Source organism: Schistocerca cancellata, chromosome 3, assembly GCF_023864275.1.
Source record: "Schistocerca cancellata isolate TAMUIC-IGC-003103 chromosome 3, iqSchCanc2.1, whole genome shotgun sequence".
In the NCBI taxonomy this organism is placed as follows: domain Eukaryota; kingdom Metazoa; phylum Arthropoda; class Insecta; order Orthoptera; family Acrididae; genus Schistocerca; species Schistocerca cancellata.
In genome coordinates this window covers 883521235-883538362 of record NC_064628.1, presented here as the reverse complement: position 1 = coordinate 883538362, position 17128 = coordinate 883521235, and the positions used below count along the sequence as shown (strand labels likewise).

Sequence of the window (17128 nt, the reverse complement as noted above, 5' to 3'; positions counted from 1 at the left end):
GGAATGACTAGTAGTGGTACAGGGTACCTTTCACCACATGCCGTAAGGTGGATTGCAGAGTATCGATATAGATGTAGATGTCGATATATGGTGAGTAGAGTCTATCCTTTTCACTATATTGCCATTATTCTGTCCCGGATCAAACATTAGTGTATATTCAACTTGAAGCTGCTGTAATTTTTGCTGTCATTTTCACCGCCAGGTAACTTGAAAAGGCCCAAGGGGGTGAAAATAGCTGGTAGCTAAATCATGGAATACAGTGATTATTCAAAATAAAACTACCTACACAGGAAAATGACTTGCATCAAGAAATTCATACAGCTCTGGACCGATATACAGGGTGTTCCAGGAGGAATGGTCAGAATTTAGGGGTGTGATAGAAAGGGTCATTTGAAGCAGAAAATTTCATATGGACATATGCTGTATTGTGAATGGTTTCTGAGAGAAAACACATTAATACACATTCTCATTTGTTTTCTGTATTGTTTGGTACATTGTGAGGTTCACACATGTACAACAGAAGTAAACATTACACTATTCTTTTTATGAAGTATTAACTAAAAATATGTGCTTTTAGCCCATTCACCTCAAAGAATTATCATACACATGACACTATAGCTGTCGTACAGTTTACATTGAATGTTTGAATATCTCACCATCAACTTCAGTGCATTTGTGCACTCTTGGGAGAAAAAGTGTTTCTTGTCTGAATGCCTCTGCATGTTCCATAATGATGGCAGCAATGTCCAAGAAGTTAATTTTGTGTATTCACCTTTTACTTGTACATCTCAGACTACAACCCCATAAACAAAACTGTAATGGCATAATGAAATGACAATCAAATGTCCGAAAGAATAGATACCATCTTCATATAGTTAAGGTTAACCGGCCATTGACCTCATTCTTCTGTGCTGGATGCACACACATTGCCTGAACTCTTACGGGACTGGTAAGACTGTCTGCTACGAGTAATGAGTGTAATGGACATTAAGTTGAGAATGTGGGTCTCATGGGGAGCATGCAAGGGATAAATCCCTGCAGCCACACTATCCTCTGTGGCTCATATGGATATAGCATCTACCATGTAAGCAGGAGATCCCAGGTTCGAGTCCCAGTCGGAGCACACATTTTCAACTGTCCCCGTTGATGTTTACCAATGCCTGTCAACAGCTTAGGGTCTTGATTTAATTATCATTTCATTCTAAGAGAGCTGCATGGTCACTGATGGTATCTGTTCTTTTGGACATGTCCGAAAGAATAGATACCATCTTCATATACAGGGCTATTACAAATGATTGAAGCGATTTCATAAATTCACTGTAGCTCCATTCATTGACATATGGTCACGACACACTACAGATACGTAGAAAAACTCATAAAGTTTTGTTCGGCTGAAGCCACACTTGAGGTTTCTGCCGCCAGAGCGCTCGAGAGCGCAGTGAGACAAAATGGCGACAGGAGCCGAGAAAGCGTATGTCGTGCTTGAAATGCACTCACATCAGCCAGTCATAACAGTGCAACGACACTTCAGGACAAAGTTCAACAAAGATCCACCAACTGCTAACTCCATTCGGCGATGGTATGCGCAGTTTAAAGCTTCTGGATGCCTCTGTAAGGGGAAATTAACGGGTCGGCCTGCAGTGAGCGAAGAAATGGTTGAACGCGTGCGGGCAAGTTTCACGCGTAGCCCGCAGAAGTCGACGAATAAAGCAAGCAGGGAGCTAAATGTACCACAGCCGACGGTTTGGAAAATCTTACGGAAAAGGCTAAAGCAGAAGCCTTACCGTTTACAATTGCTACATGCCCTGACACCCGATGGCAAAGTCAAACACTTTGAATTTTCGGCGCGGTTGCAACAGCTCATGGAAGAGGATGCGTTCAGTGCGAAACTTGTTTTCAGTGATGAAGCAACATTTTTTCTTAATAGTGAAGTGAACAGACACAATGTACGAATCTGGGCAGTAGAGAATCCTCATGCATTCATGCAGCAAATTCGCAATTCACCAAAAGTTTACGTGTTTTGTGCAATCTCACGGTTTAAAGTTTACGGCCCCTTTTTCTTCTGCGAAAAAAATGTTACAGGACACGTGTATCTGGACATGCTGGAAAATTGGCTCATGCCACAACTGGAGACCAACAGCGCCGACTTCATCTTTCATCGGGATGGTGCTCCACCGCACTTCCATCATGATGTTCGGCATTTCTTAAACAGGAGATTGGAAAACCGATGGATCGGTCGTGGTGGAGATCATGATCAGCAATTCATGTCATGGCCTCCACGCTCTTCCGACTTAACCCTATGCGATTTCTTTCTGTGGGGTTATGTGGGAGATTCAGTGTTTAAACCTCCTCTACCAAGAAACGTGCCAGAACTGCGAGCTCGCATCAACGATGCTTTCGAACTCATTGATGGGGACATGCTGCACCGAGTGTGGGAGGAACTTGATTATCGGCTTGATGTCTGCCAAATCACTAAAGGGGCACATATCGAACATTTGTGAATGCCTAAAAAAACTTTTTGAGTTTTTGTATGTGTGTGCAAAGCATTGTGAAAATATCTCAAATAATAAAGTTATTGTAGAGCTGTGAAATCGCTTCAATCATTTGTAATAACCCTGTACTAATGGCATAAGGTTTGGCAATCTTGGTGGCCAATTAATTATACTGCCATGAACAACACAGTGATTAGGGTAAATGTGGTTGGGCCCAAAAAGAAATATACATTAAATGTGTTCTATATCAGAAATCATTTAGACTAGGCATATGTCCATGTGATGTTTTTTGCTTCAAAAGAGCATTCCTGTCATATCACTTGTTGTTGACCATTCCACCTGAGAAACTCTGTATTGTTGTTGTAGCAGTCTTCAGTCCTAAGTCTAGTTTGATGCAGCTCTCCAAGCTACTCTATCCTGTGCATGCCTCTTCATGTCTAATTAACTACTGCGACATACATCCTTTTGAACCTGTTTATTATATTCCTCTCTTGGTCTTCTTCTACAATTTTTACCCCCTACACTTTCCTTCGGTACTAGATTGTTGATCCCTTGATGTTTCAGAATGTGTATGATGAACTGATCCCTTCTTGATCCCTTCTTTTAGTCAAGTTATGCTACAAATTTCTTTGCTCCCCAGTTATATTCAGTACCCCTTCGTTACTTACATTTACCCATTTAATCTTCAGCATTCTTCTGTAACACCAAAATCTTCTGTTCTCTTCTTGTCTGAACTGTTTATCATCCATGTCACTTCCATACAAGGCTGCACTCCAGATAAATACTTTTGTATTCTCTCATCAGTTATTTTGATGCCCAAATAGCAAATCTCATATAATGTTTTTAGTGTATTGTTTCCTAATCTAATTCCCTCAGCACTGCCTAAGTTAATTCAACTACATTCCATTATCCTTTGTGCTTTTGTTAATGTTCATTTATATCCTCCTTTCAAGATACTGGCAATTCCATTCAGCTGCTCTTCCAAGTTCTTTACTGTCTCTGACAGAATTACCACATCATTGACAGACCTCAAAATTTTTATTTCTTCTTTCTCAAAATTTTCTTTGGTTTCCTTTACAGACTGCTCAACATACAGATTGAATAATATTGGAGATAGGTTTCAATCCTGTGTCACTCCTGAAACACTGCTTTCCTTTCATGCCTTTAGATTCTTACAACTGCTATCTGGTTTCTGTACAAGATGGAAGTAACCTTTTTTTCCCTGCATTTTATCCCTGGTATCTTCAGAAATTTAAAGTGTGTATCCCAGTCAACACTGTTAAAAGCTTTCTCTGAATCTACAAATGCTATAAGTGTATGTTTGTCTTTCTTTAACCTATGTTCTACGATAAGTCATTGGGCCTGCCTTGCATATTCCAGCATTTCTCCAGAACTCAAACTGATGTTCCCCAAGGCTTCTACCAGTTTTTCCATTCTTCTGTCAATAATCTGTGTCAGTACTTTGCAACAATGACTTACTGGACTGATGGTTTGGAAATGTTGACACCTGTCTGCTCCTCCTTTCTTTGGAATTGGATTTATTACATTGTTTTTGAAGTCTGAGGGTATGTCTCCTGTCTACATCTTGCTCACCCAGTGGAATAGTTTTGTCATAGCTGGCTCTCTCAAAGATATCAGTAGTTCATACAGCATGTCATCTACTCGAGGGGCCTTGTTTCGACTTAGGTGTTTCAGTGCTCTGTCAAATTCTTCCCAGAATATAATACCTGGTGTCTTATCTTCCTCTACGTCCTCTGCCCTTTCTATAATATTGCCTGCAAGTTCATTGCACTGGTGTAGCCCCTCTATATACTCCTTTTCAGTTTTCTCTTCTTTGCTTAGTACTGGTTTTCTATCTAACCTCTTGATATTTATACAGCTGCTTCTCTTTTCTCTGAAGACTTCTTTTATTCTCCTTCAGGTGGTATCAAGACTATTAACTCTTTAATGATTTGAGCTAGCAAGCTGTCTAGCAATTTGTTATATTGGAATTAAAATTAAAATTTATTTTTGCAACATGTGTAGGACAAGGAACTCCATGACCTATATATCATAACAAACAAAGAAATAAATACAAATAAATAGATTAGATATTAGGAATGAATGAAAGATTGACAAGAAAAATTACATTCAAAATGAAACTAGGTACAGATTATAGAAAAGTATTTATCTGCTAAGCATAAAAGTCACTCAAATAGGTATCCTAAAAAATTAGGATCTTTTTTGGAAAAAAAAAACAAGATTAATCAGAGATGCTCAGATCAAAGGACACACATCTGGACAGAATGAATGGAAACTCAGCACACTGTTGTATTATCAGCTGTTGATTTGTTTCTTGTCTTGTCCTGTAGTGTTGTCACCTACTTTGGGTTTTGTTTCACTCTCCTCCATCAGATGGATGAGCTTCTGGCTCCAAAAGTTAATATATAAGCTTTTGCCTGTCTCTGTTGGCATATCATAACTATAATTCAGCCAGAATATAAATAATTTAAGAGTTCAGGAAACAACTCACTGAATAGTAGAAGCGTTGAGCCATTGACAGGTACACAATACGGCAACCTAATATTGCATTGGTAACTGTAGAAATACAGCAGACATAGACACAGCTTTGATACAGAAAGAATAAAAACAAGTGGCAAACATCCATGTTGTGATATTTGCATACCATCACTTTTAAATAGTCTTTAAAAGTACTGGTAACTAATGTAAGAATTATTTTTTTGTTCATGTTTAAATACAAAGAAACGAGCATTTTGTTCCACACAGTTCTTTAATTTTTTTATCTTTTTAGGTTGATTGTGCCAAGGGACCAGCTTCAGACAAATCATCATTTGCTGCACTGGTCAAAGAGTTAAGGCAGGCCTTTGAGCCTAAGGGATTGTTGTTATCTTCAGCTGTATCTCCAAGCAAAACTGTAATTGATGCAGGTATAGGAAGAGAAATGTCATTCATTTGCAGTGTGTATTTATGTATGCTTTCAGATGTTTCTTACACTTTTTATGTTGCCATCCAGGTTATGATGTTAAAACTCTGGCAGAGAATCTTGATTGGATAGCAGTGATGACTTATGATTTCCATGGCCAGTGGGACAAGAAAACAGGACATGTAGCACCTCTTTATTTCCATCCTGATGACGATTTCTACTTCTTTAATGCTGTAAGTAACAAAAGAAATAAGTTGCACTCTGTACTGTATCTTATAAAGTACTCTTAAACTTGATAAAACTTGTAATGTTAGACAATTGCTAACAGACAGTCATGTTACTTTTGTTAACATGGGCAATGGAATACCAGTGGACTGCATCAGCATCAAAAGAGTTTACTTTCTTTGTTTTTACACAATACAACAAGACTTATGCATCACGAATGTGCTAGGACAACAACAACACAAAGCTGCACTCAGAACAGTATTGTGTGATGACAGGAAATTATGTTACCATGTTTATACCAACTAACCATCAAGAAATGAATTAAATGCACTGAAATGAAGCAAATGAATCAATGGGGACTACATCAATATAGATGTAGTGACACAGAATGATATCAGTGCAATGCATTCCAACATGTTGAACCTGCACAGTAATAAAACTGTAATGACAAAGGCAAATCTGTCAGATCAGGACTCACACCTGTGTTTGAGTCAGGCCTAGATGCATACCTAGATAGCCTAATTATTAAGGATGAATGCTCATGAAAACAGGAAATCCAGAAATATACACTGAGGTAACAAAAGTTATGGGACAGTGATATGCACATATACAGATGGCAATAGTATCATATACACATGTTATAAAAGGGTAGTGCATTGATAAATCTGACATTTATACTCATGTGATTCATGTGAATGGGTTTCTGATGTGATTATGGCCGCACTACAGGAACTGACATACTTTGAACATGGAATGGTAGTTGTAGCTTGATGCATAGGACATTCCATTTCAGAAATCATTATGGAATTTAATATTCCATGATCTATAGTGTCAAGGGTGTGCTGAGAATGCCACATTTCAGGCATTATCACTCACCAGAGGCAACATAGTGCCCAACATCCTTCACTCAACGACCGAGAGCAACGTTGTTTGCACATAGTTGTCAGTGCTAACAGACAAGCAACACTGTGTGAAATAACTGCAGAAATCAATGTGAATTGTACAATGAATGTATCCATTAGGACAGTGTGGCAAAATCTGGCCTTAATGGGCTATGGCAGCAATTGGCCGACGCGAGTGCCTTTGCTAACAGGACGACATCGCCTGCAGCGCCTCTCCTGGGCCCGTGACCGTATCGATTGAACCCTAGATGACTGGAGAACCATGGCCTGGTCAGGTGAGTCCCAATTTCAGTTGGTAAGACCTGATTGGTGGGATTCAGGTGTGGTGCAGACCCCACGAAGCCATGGACCCAGGTTGTCAACGTGCAAGTGGTTGGTGGCTCCATAACAATGTCAGCTGCATTTATATGGAATGGACTGGGACCTCTAGTCCAATTGAACTGATCATTGATTGGAAATGATTATGTTCAGCTGCTTTGAGATCATTTGCAGCCATTCGTGAACTAATAAATGTGTGACTAGGGCCTCCCGTCGGGTAGACCGTTCGCCGGGTGCAAGTCTTTCGATTTGACGCCACTTCGGCGGCTTGCATGTCGATGGGAATTAAATGATGATGATCAGGACAACACAACACCCAGTCCCTGAGTGGAGAAAATCTCCGACGCAGCCGGGAATAGAACCCGGACATTTAGGATTGACATTCTGTCGCGCTGACCACTCAGCTACCAGGTGCGGACATTCATGAACTTATTGTTCCTAAAAAACAATGGAATTTCCATGGATGATAAGGCACCATTCACCAGTTCACAGTTGTTCATGATTGGTTTGAAGAACATTCTGGGCAATTCAAGCAAATGATTTGGCAACCTAGATGGCCTGAAATGAATCAGATTGAACATTTATGGGACATAATTGAGAAGTCATTTTGTACAGAAAATTTTGCACCAGCAACACATCCGCAATTGTGGATGGCTAGAGAGATGACTTGGCTCACTATTTCTGCAGGGTAATTTGAACAAGTTGTTCCGTCCTTGCCACGTCAAGCTGCTGCACTACATGGCGCAAAAGGAGGCCCAACATAATATTAGGAGGTATCCCAAGACTTTTGTCACTTCAGTGTATACCATCCTGGCCTGCTGCTGTTAGCTTCAATCTCAATGTTTAGTACATTATAACTCTGTGGCACACTGATGGACAGATGTCACTGGAATGCACTTAACAAACCTCTCACTATACTGAGTGACACTGTGCAGTTATAGTGAAATGGTTGTGGAGGTAACAAAGTGCCAGGACCATTAGCAAGTTATGAAGCAATTTTTACATGAATGCAGACCTATTCCTTTCATCACTTGGTATGTGCCCTAATCTTCTCTGTCTGTTACGTATTTTCCATACTCACCAGAATGCGCCGGCACAGTTGTGTGCCTCTCTTCAGCTGTGTGATCACAATTTTCAGCACTCGTAGCACATACACAACTGTGGTGACTTTTTGATCCAACTCGAGCAGTCCCATTACTTACTCATAATGATGCCTTTTACGCATCCTTCAGCACAGTTATTCACTGTGTGCCACAATTAATTGCTTCCACATTTGTCATTGTCCTGATGTTTTATAAGTCTTTATCAGTGACTGAAACAGATTTTCGTTTGTTAAGAGAGCTCCACAGTTGTGCTTTGTGTGGATCTGGGAGAAACTGCTTGTCAGTATCCTCCTCCTACAACTTCAAACAGATACATCCCTGACATATCTGCAGAAGAGTGGCAGAACGTAAATCACATTTTTTTCTGCCAGTTTTCATGATCTGATAAGAGGATAAAAATCTATTGTAAGAGTTTTGTGGTATTTCTCCCATATTAATAATGGCCAAATCATGCAATATCTAGATTTTTGGGGCATTCAGCTGTGGCAGTGGCCTGATGTCAGAATCCATGGGAACATGAGGGCAGGCATACTCACCATCGAAGTTTTAGTCAACCATGTCTGAGCACCACAAGGGAGGATCACTGCATTGTGCACCAAGCACATCGTAGCCACTTCACATCTGCTCCTTCCATCTGAGAACAAGTATTGGATTCACTGTAACACTCTGTGGTACTTTGCACCATTGACTGGAGACTGGCAGCAGCCAGTTTAGGGACTTATCATCCCGAGCATAGGCTGCCGTTAAAACTGCTACTAAACTTGTGTTGTGTCGTGGCTGCGGAGCTGGGGCTGCTGATGAGCAGCATCACATTGTGTTCAGTAGTGAACTGTGGTTCTGCACTACCCCAGATGACTGTCATCAGTTGATTATAGGTGCAACCTGGGAAGAGGTCCCATTTTTTCGATGTTCTGAAGAGGCACAGCAGTGTTACTCCTGATGTGATGGTGTTGGGTGCCATCGGCTATGACTCCAGGCTACAAGGTTGGCAGCAATTGAGGATACTCTGATGACATAACAGTTAGTCATGGACATCCTGTGCCCTCACGTGTTACTTCTACTGTGACAGTATCATGGTGCCATTTTTCAACAGGACAATGATTATCAACGAAAAGCACATATGTCTCTAAACTTCCTGTGCGATATTGAGATTTTCCTGCCCCCAATAGAATGTGTCTGTGTGGGACTAGCTCAGATGTCAACTCTGACCTATTGCCAGTATCCAGAATACTAAAGACCAGTTAAAACAGTTGTGCAAAAGCTTGCCCCAGGAGAGGATACAACAGTTCTGGGACTCCCTCCCCAACTTAATTAGTACATGCATCCAGTCCATCCAGTAGCCCATGCTGATAAGTAGGCTGTGTGATATTGAAGTATTCTTGGAGCTAACAATATCCACAGATCTGTCCCCAATAGAACATGTCTGTGTTCTTTGTAAATTTTATTTGATTTTGTAATCACGGAAATAACATCACATACTCTCTCAACCCATGAAATTTTATTTTGGTTACTCCTCTCCTTCTGGGTGTTTGCCTGAAGATGGCTGTACAAATAGCAAATAAGTGAAAGTGTATATTGTACTTTTGTAACTATGGGGATAAAGTTGGCAGCCTGTCACAGAGATGTCATGATAACCATGAAATTTGGCTTTTAGTATGTAGGAACATGTTGCAAGATGATGTAAATCAAGTATCACTGTGATCTTAAAAATAGTTGTGTCTGTACAGCTTCTGAAACTAGCCATGTTGCATATTTTAAGATGTAAACAGCTAAATTCAAATGGTTTCCTAAGTCTCTTGAAGACGAGAAAGATATCCCAATTCTGCAACCACAGATAAAAAAAATCAAGAAAATGCATTGTATCACTTTGGGCAATTGTAAATTAAAGATTTGTGAAGTAGCGAACACTATAGGAATGTCAGAAGAAAAAATAGGACACATTTTCCATTAAGTATGATCTACAAGAAAGCTGTGTGCAAGATGTGATCTGTCTTTGCTGAATACTAACTAGGAGGAAACTAATTTACCAGAAATATTTGTATCATTTTACTGCGTAAGGAATGCATTTATGTTGTGCTCTGGCCTGTACTGTGGTTGAGGCATGAATACATAAAATCATGCTAGAACTGGAACAGTAGTCAAAGCTGTGGGTGGAAGCTGATAGCACTGCATCAAAATGAAGAAGCCATTTAATTTTCTGGGCAGATTGTGGCTACCATTTTACACTCACATATTGATTACAGAGAAATAATAAAATGTCTTCCCAAGTTTCTGAAAATTCTATAGTATATCTCTAAAGAGTCTTCATCATTTCAGAACTTCTCCATTAATTACTGGATATCAGAAGGAGCACCCAGGCGCAAAATCGTCATGGGTATGCCTTTGTATGGCCAGTCTTTCCAACTGGAGAAAGCTTCTACTAATGGTCTAAATGCTCGATCAACTGGACCAGGCCAGGCTGGAGAATTCACAAGGGCTGCTGGTTTTCTGGCCTATTATGAGGTAACAGATGAGTTCTGTATGGAATTTCAGTCACTTCTGCTTACTTTAGAACCCTAATAAACTTAAAATACTAGTAATTTTGTACCATTCACATCAGCTGTTGTCTGCCTGTTCTATAGAGTTTTCACTGCATAAATAAATTTTATATTTATGACTGGATGCCTTGGTGGTGTCACACTTCTCTGAAGAACACACAGTTTATGCTAATTTAGTTGTATGTGCTTCACCCTCATTTAAATTTCATTATTTCATACTTTTGTATTGTTTTAGGCAGTGGTGGCTCATGCAAAATGTAACCAATATGCTACAATGTGGTGACCTATAGAGTTTTTATTCAGAAGGGTAGTAATCATAAATCAATAAAACAATGGAAACTCCTGGCTGGAATATCAACAATGTAGGAAAAGTTAGGTTGTTACTGACTATAAAGATGACACATTAAGTTAGAGACAGGCACAATTAAAAGATGCTTACACATAAGCCTTTGGCAACAGCCTTCATCAGAAAAAGAAAGAGAAACACACACACCATTCATTTACACAAGCAATCACACCTCACATACATGATCGCCTACTCCTGAAGCTTGGACCAGACTGCCAGAATGCATTCTGGTCTGATCTGCCAGAGTTGGCGATCATGTGTACATGAGGTGTGCTTGCTTGTGTGAATGAGTGGTGTGTGTTTCTCATTCTTCTGCTGATGAAGGCTGTGGCCAAAAGCTTATGTGTTACTGTCTTTTAACTGCATCTACCTGAAAAATAATGTGTCATCTTTAGAGTAAGTAGCAATCAGTTTTTTCCTACATTGTTGAATATATTAATTTTACATACATAAATTGAATTGTTTAAATATATTCAAATTTCATAATTAATAGTTTAACATTGCAAGGAACAAAATAAAATTAAAAAAATATGGTGATAACAGAGGGAATTCATCACAGGTTGACAAATTGCCAGTCAGTGGACTTGGCTAGTTGGCCAAGGTGCCGTTAGGTCAACTGCTCCTCAAAAGTCCCTCATACTCTACACTTGCACAATACATTAAACATTCTTTCAAATAAAAAACTTATCTGGTGCTGTGAACAACATACCAATCTTAGTGCCAGAAGTGATGATGAAATATCAGAGCATGCGCAGTTGAAAGCAGACAGCTGTGTTCCATCTCTGAGTTGTTCGTATCACAGCTGAGCATAATTTCAGTACTCCACACTGGTTTGTATTTATCATGGAGAGAGCACTACAAGACGTGTTTTCATCCATTTTATTTTCATACCAGCATTCATTCGAAGAAAAATGGAATAATTTTACTGCAGTTTCTTGCTTGCATTCAAAAAGAAATGGTATAATTTTAGTGTGATTTATGGCTTACATTTGAAGAGAAACAGCATAATTTAAGTGCAATATTTACAGACTACTGTAGCACATAACCAGCTGCCACTGGTACTAGGTATCAGTAGTAAAGGACTGTGTATATATTTGCAAAGCTGATCACTGCATGACCTTTAAAACAATCATCATCATGTCATGTGGCTGAAACACAATCTCATCATCACATCAGTTCTTGTTTGCTGTCACTATGAGACATACATTTTTTATTTTAAAATCAAAGTTGAGCATACTTTCTACACTAATTCATATGATAAAAGTTTGCTAGACATTCATGTCTATCATCCATATGAAGCATGGTCTTTTCTAGAAAGAAAACTGCTGTGTACAATGGCTGTTCTTAAAATGTTTCAGATTTGTGACAGAATTAAGAACAAAGGATGGACAGTTGTGCAGGACCCAGAGCGAAGGATGGGACCATATGCATTCAAAGGCAACCAGTGGGTCAGTTTTGATGATGTTGCAATGATTCAACAAAAGGTATGATTATTGCATTTCTTACGTAGTCTCCATTACCCCTCGTTTCCTTTGTACAGTTCAAAAATATGACTGCTTTGCTTAGTTAAACACGTTATTTGTTGTATGTTAAATTTTGTTTTCCTCTCTATTGCCCCTGATCATAATTGCCTTATTATTACGTCCACTCTTATGTTTTCTCTTGATAAATAAATCACACCAGTTCTTGCACCTGCCCTGGAGTAAGTTACTTACATCTAATTACATGATTAGCTTTATTGTTATTTGACTCATGGTTGTTTCTGCCTGCTATCTTAACTTTATCACATATTGAAGTTTGTGTAACTTCTTCTGCCTGTCACTGTTCTTCTTTCACAACTCTCATCATTATTCCATATTTTTAAATCAGTTACCACATATGTCTGGTTGAAAAAGCTCAGTTACTTAGATATAATTTTCATATATTGATACATATGTGAATATTGCTTCATATCTTCTTGAATGTAATTTATTTTGATTTACTGTTGTATATGTGTTAGTATCCATTTCACATGGACCAGTCTGAATAATCAAAAAACTGAGTGTGATTGGTACCAAATAATACTGGTTATGCTGGTCACAAGAAGTTTACAAACTATAACATAATTTTCATATTCTAAGGGATGTTTAGAGTTAAACTATCTAATTTTGGTCTATTTAATATTCTTATAACAATTACTGCTGTTTTTGTAGAGTGAATACATAAGGAAATTGGGCCTTGGTGGTGGAATGATATGGGCCCTTGACCTAGATGATTTCCGCAACCGATGTGGTGGTGGTACACATCCTCTTCTAAATACAATTCGCACAGTATTGGCGGCACCACCAGGAGGAGATGGAGGTATGCACAAAGTAACCAACAGAAGTTAATTTACATTAAGTCATTGATCTTATTTAACATTCACATTCACAGGATAAATTATTAAGATGTGAAAGTATCACGTAGAATAACTGTTGATTGCATCTGTAGATTTTTTCCCAGTCACATTATTCATTAGGATAGTAAAGGGTTTCGACAGCAAATTGTCAGTCAGTGTTGTGCCTTGGTATGATTATCTGGAGTTATTCAGATACATTTCACTGATACTTACTCCTGAACCAAAACACATAAAAAAAAAACAGGTAAAACTGGATAGGAAAAAATATAAACTTCAAAACACATAAAAAAAACAAGTGAAACTGGATAGGAAAAAATATAAACTTACCAAGCAAGACCTCCAAGCTCCTTATCTGTGGTAATGAAATCAAAGGGAACATAATCAAGCAGAGCCATTAGGTCAAAGTAGCCAGTTGTGACTGGCAGAAAAAATGGAGTCTTAGGTAAGGGAAGCTCATATCCTAACCTGTCTGAACAAATATGACATGAAATTATGAAATTGTATGTAGAAAATGGACTACTGTGTACAATAACAGGAATGTATATTTTATGACTGCAGAGGTGAAGGAATGACCTTATTTGGTTTCGGATAGTGAAACAAAAGCATCAGAAAAAAAAATGGCAATGGTCATATCAAATTAAATAAAACCAAAAATACATTCTTCAATAAACGTTATTGTCATAATGTTAACCATTTACAGCTGAGAGAAAAAAAAATTCTTATTATGTTGTACTACGTTATAATGAAGTAAAACATGGAAACAATCTGTACTAATTGTGATGTGATAGGATAACGATGGGGTCTCATAGGTTGTAAAGAGACAGAGAAGCCCCTGGAATAAAATTGATGGAAGGTGAAACAGTAGGATTTGTTAAGTTCTCTGGCATTTAGTGCTGATTTTGTGGTTAGGGAAAGGTAAATACTTGGCTTCACAGTAAAAAGTGATGGAGGTTATTCAGTGTCTTATTTGTGTTAATTAGATGGCTGATAGAGAAGGGTTGCTAGTCCCCATCCCTCCATTGGGCATTGCCCAGGTGATGGATAAGGGATTGCTCTCCAGATATAAGGGTACTGGGATAATAAAATACTTGGGGCAAACCAAAACTAATATGTACACGAAAGGCTTGTCAAGCTGTGGTGAGGGTAACTTTCCTAGTGGTAGGGCACCACAAAAATCAAGACTCCTGGTCACCACATTTGGGACTGTGCAGAAGGTTATCAATTCATTCATGTAAAACAGTGACTGGTCAGAATACTCAACATATGTTTCAGGAACAGGACAGAATTTACTGAACATGAGTAAGAATATCTGAAGTAGTGGACCTATCACTTAATGGATTCACTTTCAAAACAGTTCACCAAACAGATGAAGGCAGTCTTTTTAGTAAAGACAGAAAAATAAAAAAATGTCGTGTGACTAGGACCTTCCGTCAGGTAGACCGTTCGCCTGGTGCAAGTCTTTCAATTTGGCGCCACTTTGGTGACTTGTGCATCGATGGGGATGATATGATGATGATTAGCACAACACAACACCCAGTCCCTGAGCAGAGAAAATCTCTGACCCAGACAGGAGTCGAACCAGAGCCCTTAGGATTAACATTCTGTCAAGCTGACCACTCAGCTACCAGGGGCGGACAAGACAGCAAAATGAATATAGAAATAGATGCCCACATAGAATCAGCTAACAAAACACTTCACAGTTTATATCAGTATCTTAGAAAATATCACTCAGTATTAACTCTAAAATTTAGCTGTCTTACCAGTAATATTATGTGGATGTGAAGCTTTAACACATAGAAATAAAGAGGAAGAAAAATTATTAATATATGAAAGGAAAATATTAAGAAATTTGTTGCATGTGTTATCAGTGAAAACAACAAGGAATAGAGGATAAAAATATAAATATGGAAGTTGTACAAACATTGTAATGTCATTGAAGGGCTAAAGAAGAGGAGGTTGAGCTGGGATAGTCATACAGCGAGAATGTCAGAGAAAAGGCTACCTGTTGTAGCGATGTCTAGAATAATAGCTGGAATGAGAAGAAGTGGAATGTAGGTGCTGAGACAACATCCATGATGACAGCTAGGCTGAACCTCAGTATCAAAAGCACAACCAACAGACTCAGCAGAAAGAACTGGAAGAGGCTTGTAGAGCAGGCACATGGTTATAAGGTCCATGCCGTATGTGATGTAAGTAAAGAGAGAATGGAGAATAAAATCAGAATAAAGTAATATGACAGAGGCAAGCATATTTAATACTGATCTGAACATTTATATTTTTAGTGCATGCCTCATATCAAAAAATATCTGATAGAAATTGTGGGCACAAATACAAGAACTTCACAATTGTTTTTCTTTTTTGTGGACCGATTAGAAACTTTGCTGGGTATTTATCTTGTAGCATTTGTCAGTTTGCTCATTAAGTAAAGAATAGTAATAAATATATGAGGAATAGCCATTATATACCAGCAAATCATTTCTGGAGTAGACATATCTAGTATTAGGGCACAAAAAGGTCCATTGACAACAGTTCGAAAACGTATCTTATAGGTTTTCTGATGTTGTGCCTGGCTGATAATTCCTACACACCATCACAGCCAAAGCAGAGAAACAATATATCAAGCACTAAATTTGTGAGTTCAAGCAAGCAAATTCACAGAGAATCCAACATGAATCATGGATCTACCACATTATTGTGTATGATCTAAAGTACAAGGATGCGCTGGGAAATAATGCCTTCAGTTTTTTTATGTGAAAAAATCTTAAAGCTTTATAAATAAAACAAACATTATTAAAATTCTACATCTTTATTCTTCATGTCTACATATTTATTTCTCAATATAGTCACCCTAGTGATGAAGACATTTCTCCCAGTAAGAGACCATATATTTGGTCTAGAAACCTGTGTCTAGAGACCAGTTTGTTCATACCATCACTGTAGACTATTTTAACTTGTTGATGGAGCCACAACATCACTTCTGCTTGCATCACTTCATCACTAATAAACTGAAGTCCTTGAAGGAGTTCTTTAAGTTCTGGAAACAGATGAAAATCTGATGGGGCCAAGTAGGGCCTGTATGGAGCATGAACGATGACAGTGAACCCAAGACATCAGATTATCATGTGTGGTCTGGCATTATCATGCTGAAGGAGAGAGCACTTCATGTGTGGATGAACTCTTCAAATTCATAACTCAATTACAGCATGCTGTTTCTCACGTACCAACATAGCTCCATTATACACTGTCATGTTACAGGCTACAATTCAGAGATTTCTAGCAGCAGAGGCTGCAAATATGGAGACATGAAGAATAAAGATGTGGAATGTTAATAACATTTCTTTTTTTAACACTTTAAGCATTTTCATATAAAAAATTCAGAGACATTGCCTTTTAGCACACCCTTGTAAATGCAGGTGTGTCCAGACAACTGCCCTCTGATGTTTCTGCCTTACGTACACAGTTAGGAAGATGAAGAAGATATTTTCATAGCCACAGTCTCCCAAAAACAGTGATACACTGACTATCTTTTGCAGTGCCAGGACTCCAATTGGTGCACTGTTAGGATAAATATCAAAGTATAAAAATTCTCAATGCAGCAACTTACAATGAAGAACTAAAATAGCACAATATGAGTGATATACCAGAAATTTCTCTCAATATCCTTATTGTTATGAACTTAGATGTATTTTCTTCAGTTTTTGAACCATACCTCAGAACATTTTTAATGGTTGTTTTTTGATATCTTCTATCAACCCTGTTAGTTCATGACCCATGCCTTTAATTTGTATAAAATAAAAGTAGTATTAAAAATAAGATCACCTTCATGTGAATTAATTGCTAGATAGAGCATATCTCATCTGTATTTTTGAATAAAAAAGGAGTTATTTCTTTTTTCATATGCATAA

The 17128-nt window shown here is 38.3% G+C and overlaps 1 protein-coding gene across 1 annotated transcript in view; it reads left to right on the top strand.

The window, feature by feature from the left end:
• Positions 1–17128, top strand: part of LOC126176627 (probable chitinase 10) — a gene marked incomplete at its 3' end in the record, with an annotated part of 192366 nt that overhangs the window by 103633 nt on the left and 71605 nt on the right. Inside the window, exons 23-27 of the mRNA XM_049923786.1 lie at positions 5284–5419; positions 5506–5648; positions 10280–10465; positions 12205–12330; positions 13039–13186. Coding sequence (XP_049779743.1) covers positions 5284–5419; positions 5506–5648; positions 10280–10465; positions 12205–12330; positions 13039–13186 — 739 coding nt within the window. The remainder of the gene's footprint in view (positions 1–5283; positions 5420–5505; positions 5649–10279; positions 10466–12204; positions 12331–13038; positions 13187–17128) is intronic.